General features: G+C 46.3%; 1 protein-coding gene across 1 annotated transcript in view; it reads right to left on the minus strand.

The window, feature by feature from the left end:
* The window catches only part of STXBP5L (syntaxin binding protein 5L), a 198,735-nt gene that overhangs the window by 167,404 nt on the left and 17,848 nt on the right, over positions 1-13,483 (minus strand). The window contains exon 4 of the mRNA XM_063128419.1: positions 1,264-1,364. Coding sequence (XP_062984489.1) covers positions 1,264-1,364 — 101 coding nt within the window. The remainder of the gene's footprint in view (positions 1-1,263; positions 1,365-13,483) is intronic.

Here is a 13,483-nt window from a genome sequence, read left to right on the forward strand (position 1 = left end):
CCCACCAAATTGCAACAGGAAAGGTGCCCTGCTTGCCCAGCACTTCTTCGTTAAAAATTGGAGATCCCCTTGATGCCAAGGGCTGAAACTTCTCAAGGTGCAAGACTCCAATGAGGAGGTTTGACAACCTGAGTTTGAAGGATTTGGCTCTAGCAGTTTTTTAAAAAATGAATTTTAAAACCTCAAATTTTAAATAAATCCTAAAAATCAATAGATGAATGTCTCTGCTTCAAATTTGGAATGACTAAAGCCCTACCTAAGAGTTGTCATGGTGCCAAATTTCATGTATTTATCTTTAAAAATGACAGTTTAAAAATAATAATTTTACAACCTCAAATTTTAAAAAAATCCTAATAATCAATGGATGGATGGATCTGCTTCAAATTTGGCATGGCTTAAGCCCATCTTTAGAGCTATCATGGTACCAAGTTTCATCTCTTTATCTTTAAAAGTGACATTTAAAAAAAAAAAGAATTTTAAAACCTCAAATTTAAAAAAAATCCTAATAATCATCAGACGAACTGCTGTGATTCAAATTTGGAATGACTAAAGCCCTACCTTAGAGCTATCATGGTGCCAAGTTTCATGTATTTATCTTTAAAAATGACAGTTTTAAAAATAGTAATTTTAAAATCTCAAATTTTAAGAAATTCCTAAAAATCAATGGATGAACGGTTCTGTTTCAAATTTGGCATTACTAAAGCCCTTAAAAGAGCTATCATGGTGTCAAGTTTCATGTATTTATTTTTAAAAATGACAGAGCTATAATCATTTTTGTTAATTCCCTTAAAAGTAGAACCGCCCTTTGATTGGGGAGTATGGGAAAAATCTGGATTTTTCTTCAAATTTCATAATTCCCCCCCATTTGTTACCAAAAATCCTAACAAATCCAGGTTTTTCTTGTCATATGGTCGCCCTAATTAGAGGATCAGTTGTCTTTGACTAGGGATGACTTAGTGGATAAAGTGGCAGTTATAGGAACTCTGGGTGAAAGTGACCATATCATATTTGAGTTCTTGATCTTAAAGGAAGCAAAAGCTGAGTACTCTGGATTTTAAGAAAGCTGGTTTTAAAGACTCAATTACAAACAATTCCAACAAGGAAAAAAGATAGAAGACAACAGAAGAAACCAATGTGGTATCAGGAGAAGGAGTACCACTCACTCATTGCTTTAGTTTCTGTTCAAGAACTGCTTAAGATTATTTGCATAAACATAGTTGAACGTATTCCAGCATATAGCCTGACTAAATATGAATGCCTTACCGTTCTCGGTTAAATTTCATAGAATGAAGAATCGCTGGCTGTTTCTGTCTTAGATTCCACAAATGGAGCATGTCATCTGAACTTGCACTGACCAAAGCACCCTATCACAATGGCAGAAAACAAGCATGCCAAGTGTTACTACAACCTTAAAGACTTAGGTGGAAAATTATATTTTAACTACAGATGCCCACTGTTTGTGACAGCACTTCTTCATGGTCTCTGTGAATTATGCATCTGCACAGATGCACAGAGCCTCATTCTGGATCTTGCTAGCATTCTGGTGGGCAGCCTACCCCCCCACCCCGGCCCACCCTAAATGTGCATGGTTAAGGTGCGATGGCTCCTGCCTTCCTGTTCACTTTTTTGTTTAGGTGCTGTAACAAGGGATTCACGTGTCAACAGCCAACAGTCAGGTCAGAGCACTCTAGACCAGCTGAAGTTTCTGAACCGTTTACAAAGACAGCCCCATGTAGAGCACATTACAGTAGTTCAAACAGGTTGTAATTAAGGCATGTGTGATCATGGCCAAATCAGACATCTCTAGGAGTGGGTGCAGTTGGCACACTCAGCTGTGCAAAAACACATTCCTGGCTACCGCTGAGACCTGGGCATCCATGTTCAGAGCCAAGTACATTCCTACTCTAAGTCTGAGGACGTTTCTACACCAGCCTGAAAATCCAGGCTGGTCACAACCAAGTCCCTGTGCATCTAAAATGATGCACAGGGACTCCCAGGGGCAGGGGGGAGGAGCATGTGTTTTCCCAGGGATAAATAATTCCTGGGAAAACCCGATTCCTCCTGTGGTCTTGGGATCATCCTGAGTGGCAGGTGTGTGGCCGCCCATCTCAGCTTCTTCCCTCCTCACCACGAGTAGCGGGCACCAGGTGAGGGAAGGAGCCGGGCTGGGAGGAATGGGGGGTGGGTTGCATGTACCTTTTGCTAGAGCGTGAGCACACTCCAGCTCCTGTAACTTTAAAAAAAACCGGCCACCTAAATTCATGCAATGACCCTCCTCTCATCCCGGACATCACGCTGGCCATTTGGACATGTGGGACAATCCCAGAAGGAGGTAAGTCTGGGATCACTCCCTCCCTCTACACCTGTATGGTGTAGAAAGGGCCGGAGTCTTCAAAGGGCGTGTAACCCCATCCAGCACCGGTTGAACCCCTATTTCTTGATCTGCCTTTTGACTGTCAGGAGCACCTCTGTCTTTTTTGGATTAAACTTCAATGTGTTTGCCCTTATCCAGTCCATTAATGACTGGCACAGATTTTTAAGCTTCCTTGTATTTAGATGGAAAGGAGAGATAGAGGTGCGTGTCATACAAGTGGCATCAAACCCCAATCTCTCCCAGCAGTTTCGTAAATATGTTAAAAAGCATGATGAATAAGCTGGAAACCTGAGGGACACCGCAGGTCCACGGCCACAGCATCGAACACAAATCTCTCAGTACCAGCTTTTGAGATTGCCCCTCCAAGGAGTTTCAGGGCCTTGTTTCAGCACTGCTGTGGGGGCCTTGTAGTTAATAGCTAAGATTTAATTAGATGTCATCTGAGAGGGCTTGGGCCTATTCAGCCTATGGAATGTCAGAATCTGTGAGCTTATCTCAGTCAGGGTTCTCAGAGCAGGCTGGACTCGCTCCAATCTCCCCGCCCATCTGTCAAGTCAATCCTTCGGCCTGGACTCATGTGGCATGGCGATGCCAATGCAAAAGCGGTTGCACGGGACTCCTTACGTCTGGGAGTTTACGCTTTCTTTGGTCTCGGTAGACGTTGACCATATAGCTTGGAGTTTCCAATGAAAGTTTCAAAGTTGGACTAACTCTCTATGGGTGTGCTTTTGTTTAGGCCTTTCAAGAATTTGCCCCTTTGATTGCCTGAGGGATCTTGCCATGAATGATCCCCATTCCTTGCCTGGATTTGGAACCTGTGTATGGACTGACCCTTCCCTTGTGTCCCATGTCAGTTTGCTAGAATGTGTGATTGCTGGAGGGACCAAGAAACCTGACAAGAAAGACTGGAGCCACCGTATAGCAACACCTCCCAATCCCATCTCAGACAGATGCCCCAGAAGGATACCATGGTTGACGTCATGAAAAGCTGCCAAAAGGTGCACCATTACTAATAGGGACACACTCCCCCTGCCCAGTTTCGGAAGTTTATCATGTCGTGTGGCGGGCAACACACAATGCGCACACAACTGAGAGTACGCAAGTCCACCACGTTAAGCAACAGAGAAAAACAACTGGCTGCTCTGCTCAGTTGATTATCCAAACACCCCTTGATTAACGTGTTGTGTTGCGAGCTCTGTTGCCTCATTTCATGCATTGAGTGTGCTATTTTGGAAGCCCATAGAGTCCTCTGGCAAGAGCAGCTGAAACCGCCACAGCCGCTCTGCTACAGATGCCGAAACTCCCTTCCAAAGTTTGCCTAGCAACTCATGACGCTCACCTCCCCGTCTCCGCCCTTAGCGCGCTCAAGCAAAGAGCCACATCCTGAAAGGAGCATCTCTCTATGGCTTTGCCTGCAAGGACACCAGCAAGCCCAACCACCCCAAAACAGAAACATCCACCTCACAAACGCCTCACAGCAACACTGGTGTACTCATGTGAAAGCTAATACAACCGCCCCAAGTTGTTGTCTCACTCCCCCTTCCCTCTTCTAAGGCAACTGCCCTTGTCCTCGCATCCTTCTCCCAGCCACACCTCCCAGTAGTCCTCAGCTACCCAGCACCCCCGGACCCCCGCTGCCCCTTCATTGCTGCATGCCCACTCACCCACTCGCCCTGGCACCATCCTGCAAGCTTGCCCGGCCCGGCCCGCCGCCCCTCCTCATCTCCACCCGCTCCGCCGCCAGCCCACGCTTCCCCAAGCCTCATGTAAAGCCCAGCCAAAGGCTGCACGCGGGCACCGCAGAGCCTACAGAAGCCTCTGGACTGCCACTTGTGGTTGTTGCGTGGAACATTCAGAATGCATAACACTCTCATGGCTATGCATCTTTGCTGTTGCCTTAACTCCTCCTGGCCAAAGTGTTTAGGCCAAGTTCCCACAACTATCTCCAGCTCCCAAATCTCTACTCCTCCACTGGCCCACAGGAGCCCTGCACTTAGGGGACCCGTCCAGCTCCTCACAAACACCCAAGGCTGCCACTGTCGCCATCATGGATACCAGCAGCCAAGAGATCACCGACAGCCAGACCAAGAGAACCAGGTCGCACACCATCCTGGAGGGTTTGGGAAGGCGTAGTGCTGAGCACTGGTACCAGGCAGAGATAGCAGCCTTCTTAGAACTGTGAGGAAGCCCCGAGGGCCGCAGAATCATGAACACTGCCAGGCATGACTAGCTCTATCCATGGCTCTTCGACCAGATGAAGGAATACAGATATGTGTGCAGCCCCATGCAGTGCAAGGATAAGCTCCACGGGTTCAAGAGAAAATTCATAGAATCATAGAATCATAGAATAGCAGAGTTGGAAGGGGCCTACAAGGCCATCGAGTCCAACCCCCTGCTCAATGCAGGAATCCACCCTAAAGCATCCCTGACAGATGCTTGTCCAGCTGCCTCTTGAAGGCCTCTAGTGTGGGAGAGCCCACAACCTCCCTAGGTAACTGATTCCATTGTCGCACCGCTCTAACAGTCAGGAAGTTTTTCCTGATGTCCAGCTGGAATCTGGCTTCCTTTAACTTGAGCCCGTTATTCCGTGTCCTGCACTCTGGGAGGATCGAGAAGAGATCCTGGCCCTCCTCTGTGTGATAACCTTTCAAGTATTTGAAGAGTGCTCTCATGTCTCCCCTCAATCTTCTCTTCTCCAGGCTAAACAGGCCCAGTTCTTTCAGTCTCTCTTCATAGGGCTTTGTTTCCAGACCCCTGATCATCCTGGTTGCCCTCCTCTGAACACGCTCCAGCTTGTCTGCGTCCTTCTTGAATTGTGGAGCCCAGAACTGGACGCAGTGCTCTAGATGAGGCCTAACCAGGGCCGAATAGAGAGGAACCAGTACCTCACGTGATTTGGAAGCAATACTTCTATTAATGCAGCCCAAAATAGCATTGGCCTTTCTTGCAGCCATATCGCACTGTTGGCTCATATTCAGCTTGCGATCTACAACAATTCCAAGATCCTTCTCGTTTGTAGTATTGCTGAGCTAAGTATCCCCCATCTTGTAATTGTGCATTTGGTTTCTATTTCCTAAATGTAGAACTTGGCCTTTATCCCTATTAAATTTCATCCTGTTGTTTTCAGCCCAGCACTCCAGCCTATCAAGATCACTTTGAAGTTTGTTTCTGTCTTCCAGGGTATTAGCTATCCCACCCAATTTTGTGTCATCTGCAAATTTGATCAGCATTCCCTGCACCTCCTCGTCCAAATCATTAATAAAAATGTTGAAGAGCCCTGGGCCCAGGACTGAGCCCTGCGGTACCCCACTCGTTGCCTCTCCCCAGTTTGAGAAGGTTCCATTGATAAGTACTCTTTGAGTCCGATTCTGTAGCCAACTGTGAATCCACCTAATAGTTGTTCCATCTAGCCCACTTTTAGCTTGTTTGTTAATCAGAATGCCATGTGGTACTTTGTCAAAACCTTTGCTGAAGTCAAGCTATATGACGTCCACAGCGTTCCCACGGTCCGCAAGGGAGGTTACCCGATCAAAAAATGAGATCAAATTAGTCTGACAGGACTTGTTCTTGACAAATCCATGTTGGCTTCTAGTGATCACCGCATTGATTTCAAGGTGTTTACAGATTGACTTCTTTATAATCTGGTCCAGAATTTTCCCAGGCATGGATGTCAGACTGACTGGTCTGTAGTTCCCAGGTTCTTCCTTTTTGCCCTTTTTGAAGATAGGGACGTTAGCCCTCCTCCAGTCGTCCGGCACCTCACCCGTCTTCCATGATTTTGCAAAGATAATAGACAAAGGTTCTGAGAGTTCTTCCGCTAGCTCCTTCATTACTCTAGGATGCAGTTCATCGGGCACTGGAGATTTGAACTCATTCAAGGAAATTAGGTGTTCTTTGACCATTTGTTTATCAATCTCAAACTGTAATCCTGCACCCTCAACTTCTGCTTCACTTTTTCCAGGGGGGTCATAGACCCGCTTTTGGGAGAAGACTGAGGCAAAGTAGGAATTGAGCACTTCAGCCTTTTATTTGTCATCTGTTGTCAATTTGCCATCCTCATTAAGCAGTTGAACCACCATTTCTTTCCTCTGTCTTTTACTACTCACATATCTGAAGAAAGCCTTTTTATTGCTTTTAGCATCCCTCGCTAATCTCAGCTCATTCTCAGCTTTAGCCTTCCTGACGCCATTTCGGCACTTCTGCGCCACTTGTCTGTACTCTTCTTTTGTAGCCTGGCCTTCCTTCCACTTCCTATATGTATCCCTTTTTGTTTTCAGGTCATCTCTAAGCTTTTTGTGGAGCCACATTGGTTTCCTCTATTGTCTTCTATCTTTTCTCCTTGTTGGAAGTGTTTGTAACTGTGCCTTTAAAATTTCCTTTTTTAAATACTCCCACCCATCCTTCACTCCTTTTCTCATTAAGGTCATTTGCCATGGGACCTTACTTATCATAGTTCTGAGTTTATTAAAATCAGCTTTGCTAAAATCCAGAGTACGTGTATGGCTACACTCAACTTTTGTCTCCTTCATAATCAAGAATTCAAGTATGATGTGGTCACTTTCCCCCAGAGTTCCCATAACTGCCACTTTATCCACTAAGTCATCCCTATTGGTCAATATCAAATCAAGGATTGCCAATCCTCTAGTTTCTTCCTCCACTTTCTGTAGGAGAAAGTTATCACCCACACATGTCAGGAATTTCTTGGAAGGGCTGCTTTTGGCAGTATTGGTCTCCCAACAGATATCAGGGTAATTGAAGTCCCCCATCACTACTACATCACACTTCCTTGAAACACTGGCAATTTATTTCTATAAAGTTTCATTCTCGTCTTCTCCTTGATTGGGTGGTCCGTAGTAGACTCCGATTATCATGTTCTTTTTATTCCTTGCCCCATTTATTTTAATCCAGATGCTCTCAATGGGGCTCCCAGTCTGATCCACCTGTATTTCTGTGCAGGGATAGGTATTTTTAACATATAGTGCAACTCCACCTCCCTTTCTATTTCTTCTGTTCTTTTTGAACAAGTTATATCCTTCAATTGCTATATTCCAGTCATGGGAGTCATCCCACCAAGTTTCAGTTATACCTATCAAGTCGTATTTGCCTTCATGTAATTAGAGTTCAAGTTCGTTCTGTTTGTTTCCCATGCTCTGGGAATTAGTATATAGACATCGAAGACCATGTGTTTTATAGTCTGGCTTTGTTCCTACATTGTTGCGGACACTATTTTGGGGCACTATTGGAGCTGTTCTCTGTACTGTGGTGCCTTGGCCTACATCCATTCTTGCCTCGAGGTTTACGTCTCCCGCCCCCGTAAGCTTCAGTTTAAAGCCCTCCTGATCAAGTTCTTCATGCTGTGGCCAAACACATTCTTTCCAGCCCTTGTGAGGTGCAACCCATCCCTTGCCAGCAGTCCATGTTCCAAGTAGCGTAGCCCGTGGTCCCAGAATCCAAAATTCTCACGTCGGCACCACCTTCGTAGCCAGTCGTTCATCCGAAGTATTTTTCTTTCTCTTTCTAATCCTCTTCCAAGAACCGGGAGGATGGATGAGAAAACTACCTGGGCCCCAAAGTTCTTCAGTTTCCTTCCCAGAGGTTCATAGTCTGAAATGATTTCTTCATAGCTCTGCTTGGCAACATTTGTTCCCACATGGATGAGAAGAAAGGGGTATGTGTCCGTGGACTTTATGAGTTTCGGTAACCCTTCAGTCACATCTCTAATCTGTGCTCCAGGGAGACAGCACACCTGGCGAGTCCATGGGTCTTCACGACATACTTGGGTTTCAATCCCACGCAGCAGGGAGTCTCCCACAATGACTACTCTTCTCTTCTTCTTGGTTGACCTACCTTCTGCCTCTTCTTCATTGTTGCACGGTGTCTCCTGTACTTCTTCCTCTGCAAACTGTCCTTCAGACTCATCCTCCAGAAGCTGACAGCGGTTGCTTAACTCTAATGGTTCCACCGGTGCAGTATGCCTTCTAGTTCTTCTGCTCCTAACTGTCACTCTTTTCCAGAGAGTTTCCTCTTCGTTGGCTTTCCTCCCCTCAGCATACTCCACTTCTGCTTCAGCTGGCTATTGCTCTTCAATCTCGTGTGCTTCTTGTTGCTGTTGCAGTTCCACCGTTCGGTCTAAGAACTCCTTGTCTTCTCTTATTCTTTGGAGGGTGGATACTCGCCGCTCAAGTCCTCTCACTTTTTCTTCCAAAAGTGCCACCAGCTTTAAATTAAAGGAGGTCATCACACACAACAACAGAACAGGGGTCAAGCCAAGAACCATGGCCTGTAATGATGAGCTGGAATGCCTGCTGGACACCATGATGTTGTGCCAGGATACACCACAAACAGTGAGATTGCCCCATCCATCGCACCCCACCGGAGAGACCAAGCCCACCTGAGCCAAGGCATCAGTCGTGGTGCCACCTCCACCAGAGCTGACCCACAGCGAGTGCAGAAACCACTCACCCACCCTCCTCTCACCAATACGCCCCTGGATACTGCCCCACTACAGCCCTTGCAACCCATGCCCAGGGCCATGGGTAGAGCCAGTGGATCTACCAGCCCCTCTCTGCTGGAGAAGTGGCTATCAGCCACTTTCAGGACTGTGCCCTCCTCCAGCAGCACCTCCTCTGCCACTGTCTCCTCAAGCACCAGCAGCCCTACAGCTTTTCTCAGGCTCTAGTGCCAGATGCACAGGACATGTATGACATGGTCCCTCACAGGACATGGTCCCTCACAGCCACAGCTTCTGCAGCAGCAGCAACCGGCATCTCGAGCCAAGGCTGTGGCTGGAGGAGGAGCTGTCAAGGAGGCTGTGTGGGCAGCTTTCCCGGCAGACATGCGGGATGAGTTGGATGCTGGCTCTCAGAGCCTCCTTGCCTGCCCTGCAAAGCAGTCCACACATCCCATCATCCACCTCAATGGCCATGTTAACTTAAAGGGAGACCTGGCGTCGTCCCGGGCTTGGAGTGGCACATCTTCAACCCCGTTACAGACAGCAATCCCATACCACCTGAGTTCAGAGAGGAGATGAAGGACTTTGTCGGAGGTGAAGTGGGCTGCGTCCTCTCCCGAGCTGTCGCCGTCCCACAAGAAGCTGGACGGCATATTCAAGTAGACCTTTGTGGAAACTGCTGCCTGTGAAAGCTTCTGGGAGACTGTGCAGGTTCTGATTGAGTTGTACCTCGATGACATCATCCGGGTGGGTGACGAGAAGAACATGCGTGGGGTCCGTGACCTGGGCTTTCCGCGCACAGTGGGAGCCCTTGACTCCAACGCACATGCTCCCCCTGGCTCCCCCTGCAGGAGCGATGAACACTACAACCGCAAACACTACTACAGCATAGCTCTGCAAGGTCTGGTGGATGCGAGTGGGAGGTTCCTGGATGTGTTTGCAGGGGTGTTGGGACGGAGCCATGACATGGCTATCTTCTGGAACTCCCCACTGGCAGACAGGCCCTTCTCCTCCGGGCCAACCTCGTGTGCAACCATGCGGTGGGCCCTCTGGTACTTGCCGACCAGGCATTTGCCTTTCAGTTGTGGCTGATGGCGCCATACCAGTACCCGTGGACCCGAGCAGAAGTACCACTGCCATACTCGCCTGCCTGTTGAGCGTGCCTCTGGGGGCCTGAAAGCGTGTTGGCGTTCTCTTTTTAGTCTGCTGAACCTTGAGTCTGACATCATCCCAGACGTCATAGTGTGCTGCTGCATTCTGTACAACATCTGTTAATCTCATGGGGATGTTTTACTGGAGGACCACCCTGACCTGCCTGACCCAGTAGTTGGGTCTGTTCGTGTAAGTATCCGGCAATTTGTGGTAAGAAGGTGCTACTTTGCTCACGTTTACTTTAGGCCTATGTAAGTCATTTAAGATAGGGACCACCCGAAAAATCAATTAGAAATCAATATGGTGGCCATCTTTCAAAATGGCAGACTCTATCTTAAAAATGGCATAGATAAGCAGTTGAGGTGTCTTTTATAATGTTTTTTTTATTTGGTAAAAAAATTCAATGGTACTATTTTAAAGTAGATATTTTAAGAAATTTGCTTTAAAAAATTAGAAAAATGAAAAAAATACTTTTTTATTGTAAAATTTCTTCACTAATCAAACATTTAACAGCCCCATCCAATGTTTAAAATGTATTTTTTTATTTATATAGGGAGAAAACAACCAAAAATATGAACTATGAACTGTTATTACAGTATTCCTCATTTCTAAATTTAATGTGTAACATTGGTATATATTGAAGTATACATAATTTATTTTATTTTATTTATTTATCATATTTATACCCTGCTCCTCAGCCAAAAAAGGCTCTCGGAGCAGCTTACACTTAGCAAAAAAGACAGTCCCTGCCCTCAGGCTTACAGTCTAATAAAGACATGACACACAAGGAAAAGGAGTTCAGGAGGGAAGAGGTAAAGAGAGAGAGAAATTAAGTGGACTGGGAAAAGGGCTGATGGGATTGTCCTGCTCCCGAAGGAGGGGAGTCCAACTGGAGCAGGCCCCGATGTTTCCTCGGCCTGCTCCTGCCCCTCGGTCTTTCCTCTTCCCCACAGGGCCAAGATGGCAGTTTGCCCTGTGGGGGTGGGGGAAGAGTCCAACAGGAGCAGGCCCCGATGTTTCCTCGGCCTGCTCCTGTACCCTCGGTCCTTCTTCTCACCCACAGGGCCAAGATGGCAGTTTGCCCTGTGGGGGTGGGGGAAGAGTCCAACAGGAGCAGGCCCCGATGTTTCCTCGGCCTGCTCCTGCCCCTCGGTCTTTCTTCTTCCCCACAGGGTCAAGATGGCAGTTTGCCCTGTGGGGGTGGGGGAAGAGTCCAACAGGAGCAGGCCCCGATGTTTCCTCGGCCTGCTCCTGTACCCTCGGTCCTTCTTCTCACCCACAGGGTCAAGATGGCAGTTTGCCCTGTGGGGGTGGGGGAAGAGTCCAACAGGAGCAGGCCCCGATGTTTCCTCGGCCTGCTCCTGTCCCCTCGGTCCTTTAATTTAATTTATAAATTAAACTATATTTAAGAAATAATTAAATGAAATCGTCTTTGATGTTTAGGCACTTAAATATTACAATACAACATCAGTGTCTTCAAATGGTTCTTCTTCTACTATTAGTAGATTTCAAGCACTTTGCCTTACAGTTCTTACACAGCAGTGTACATGGGATGCTAGCATTTTTGCAACTGCAGTGTTATTGGCATCCTGATTTACAGTTGCAGCGGACCAACTCTTTGCAACTCTCCCATATTGCTGGAAGAGATGTCCACAAAGGTGTCCATATACATCAGCTTTTTTCCAACCCCACTCTGAAGTTGGAGGTAAGACCGGGTTTGTAATATGAGACTGCCCCCCACATATGTCCACCCTGATAAGCAGCCCTTAGAAAGTGCTTTTGCAGCTGCAGTAGGAGGCACATTTTCTGGAAGTCTACCTTTTGATGTAAACAGCATTTTCCTGGCTTCACTGATGGACATGCCAGCACATTCTGTACTGTAAAGCAGAACAACTTAAGTTTGAAGTTTCTGCTGAAGTTCTGGGCTTAGATATGGCATAGGGTTTGAAAGTGCAAGAAATGAGCTTGTAGCATCTTCAAATTTTATCCAGCAATTCCAGGCACTTCGTTTTCCATTAGCAGAAAACGATGATGTGGTGTCACATCCAGTGAAAGTGTGGAAGCCTCTTAGGGCAACAGCCTTTGATTCCCCTAGAACCTCTGCAGTGTTGTGCACAGGTATATGGCACTTCTGGTTGCCAACACCAAACAAAATCCACAGTTTCTTAAGGCCAAGGCTTTTTAGGTAGTGATAGTAAGATATAGAGAGGGCAAGCACATCCGTATCTACAGTTCTGATCATAACATCGATTGCGTCATGAAAAACAAAATCCAGTGTGAAGTATTATGCGACCATCAGCTTCTAGTATCGAAAATGTCCCATGGAGAGAAGAGTTTGAGCATGATGATAAAAATGTTCCGTCATCATTCGTTACAACCTCAAACCAAACCCTTACTATTACTCTAGCTAACAAACCAAAAAGTTCTTTGTTTTTATCATTTCTAAGGAAGCTAGCCCAGTTTTTCGGAACAAGGCTTCCTTCAGTCACATGTCGGCAAACTCCAAGTCCTCTTTTCTCCTGTGTAGGCTTCTTGATGCTATCTCCAGAGTAAATGTCCCAGACGAAATCAGCCCTTTTTACAGCCCAGTTGTCAATTTTTCATTTAGTCTACTGTTGAAACTCACGTGTGCAGGATTCTCCAAATGTTTTTGATGTCTTTGGACGGCACATGTTGATAAGAGTTGAACTATCAAACACAATAGCATCGCATTGACCTGTGAAAACATCACTTCTATCTGCTACATTTTCAAAAATGGAAGCTAGGTCTGAGTTTACACTTGACCAAACAGCTGATTACCATGTTGGAAAAATGTGTCTGGATCCAGCTCACGGTATTGGGCAGCAATAAAAAGCTTTGAAAATAGTTGGACGTCATTTTTCAGAGCTTTCACGACTTTAATATGTCTAGGGATTGGGATTGCCTCTAGATCTGCTAATAACTTCCTGTTGTTCATCTTAAGAGGGCTGAAAACACTTACACTTGGGTTCTTTGCAAGTCGTTGCTTGATGAATGTATGATAGAGGTTTCTTCCACCCTCCACTCTATCAGAGCTTGCGACAAGACATGTATGAAGAGAAAAAAGATCACTGCTCAGTTCTTCAAAGGGATTACACACATCTAAGAAAGAATCTATCAACAGTTTTGTCTTATTGAGAAATTTATTTTGGTATGACTCGTATTGTTCATGATGGAGAGATGGATGGATTTTAGCATCCAGAATACAGAATTCATCAACTAACCTGGTTATCTCTGGACCAGTCAAAGCCCACTGCATGAGTGCTTTTGCATCTTGAAACAGCCCAAAATGATCAAAAACAAAGAACCATGGTGTCATGGGCTGGGCCCATGGTCCCTTTAAGAAAACATCTTTGCTTTATCCCGCAGAGAAGGAGATGGGTTTCTTTGTGTCCAGAAGGGAGTAGCAAGCTAAATGCCAAGGCCACGCTTTCACGAGAAGCGCTTAGCATCTGATAACGCCTCCACAGGCTGGTACCAGGGGAGAG

This window comes from Elgaria multicarinata, chromosome 6 (genome assembly GCF_023053635.1).
Source record: "Elgaria multicarinata webbii isolate HBS135686 ecotype San Diego chromosome 6, rElgMul1.1.pri, whole genome shotgun sequence".
Taxonomy (NCBI): domain Eukaryota; kingdom Metazoa; phylum Chordata; class Lepidosauria; order Squamata; family Anguidae; genus Elgaria; species Elgaria multicarinata.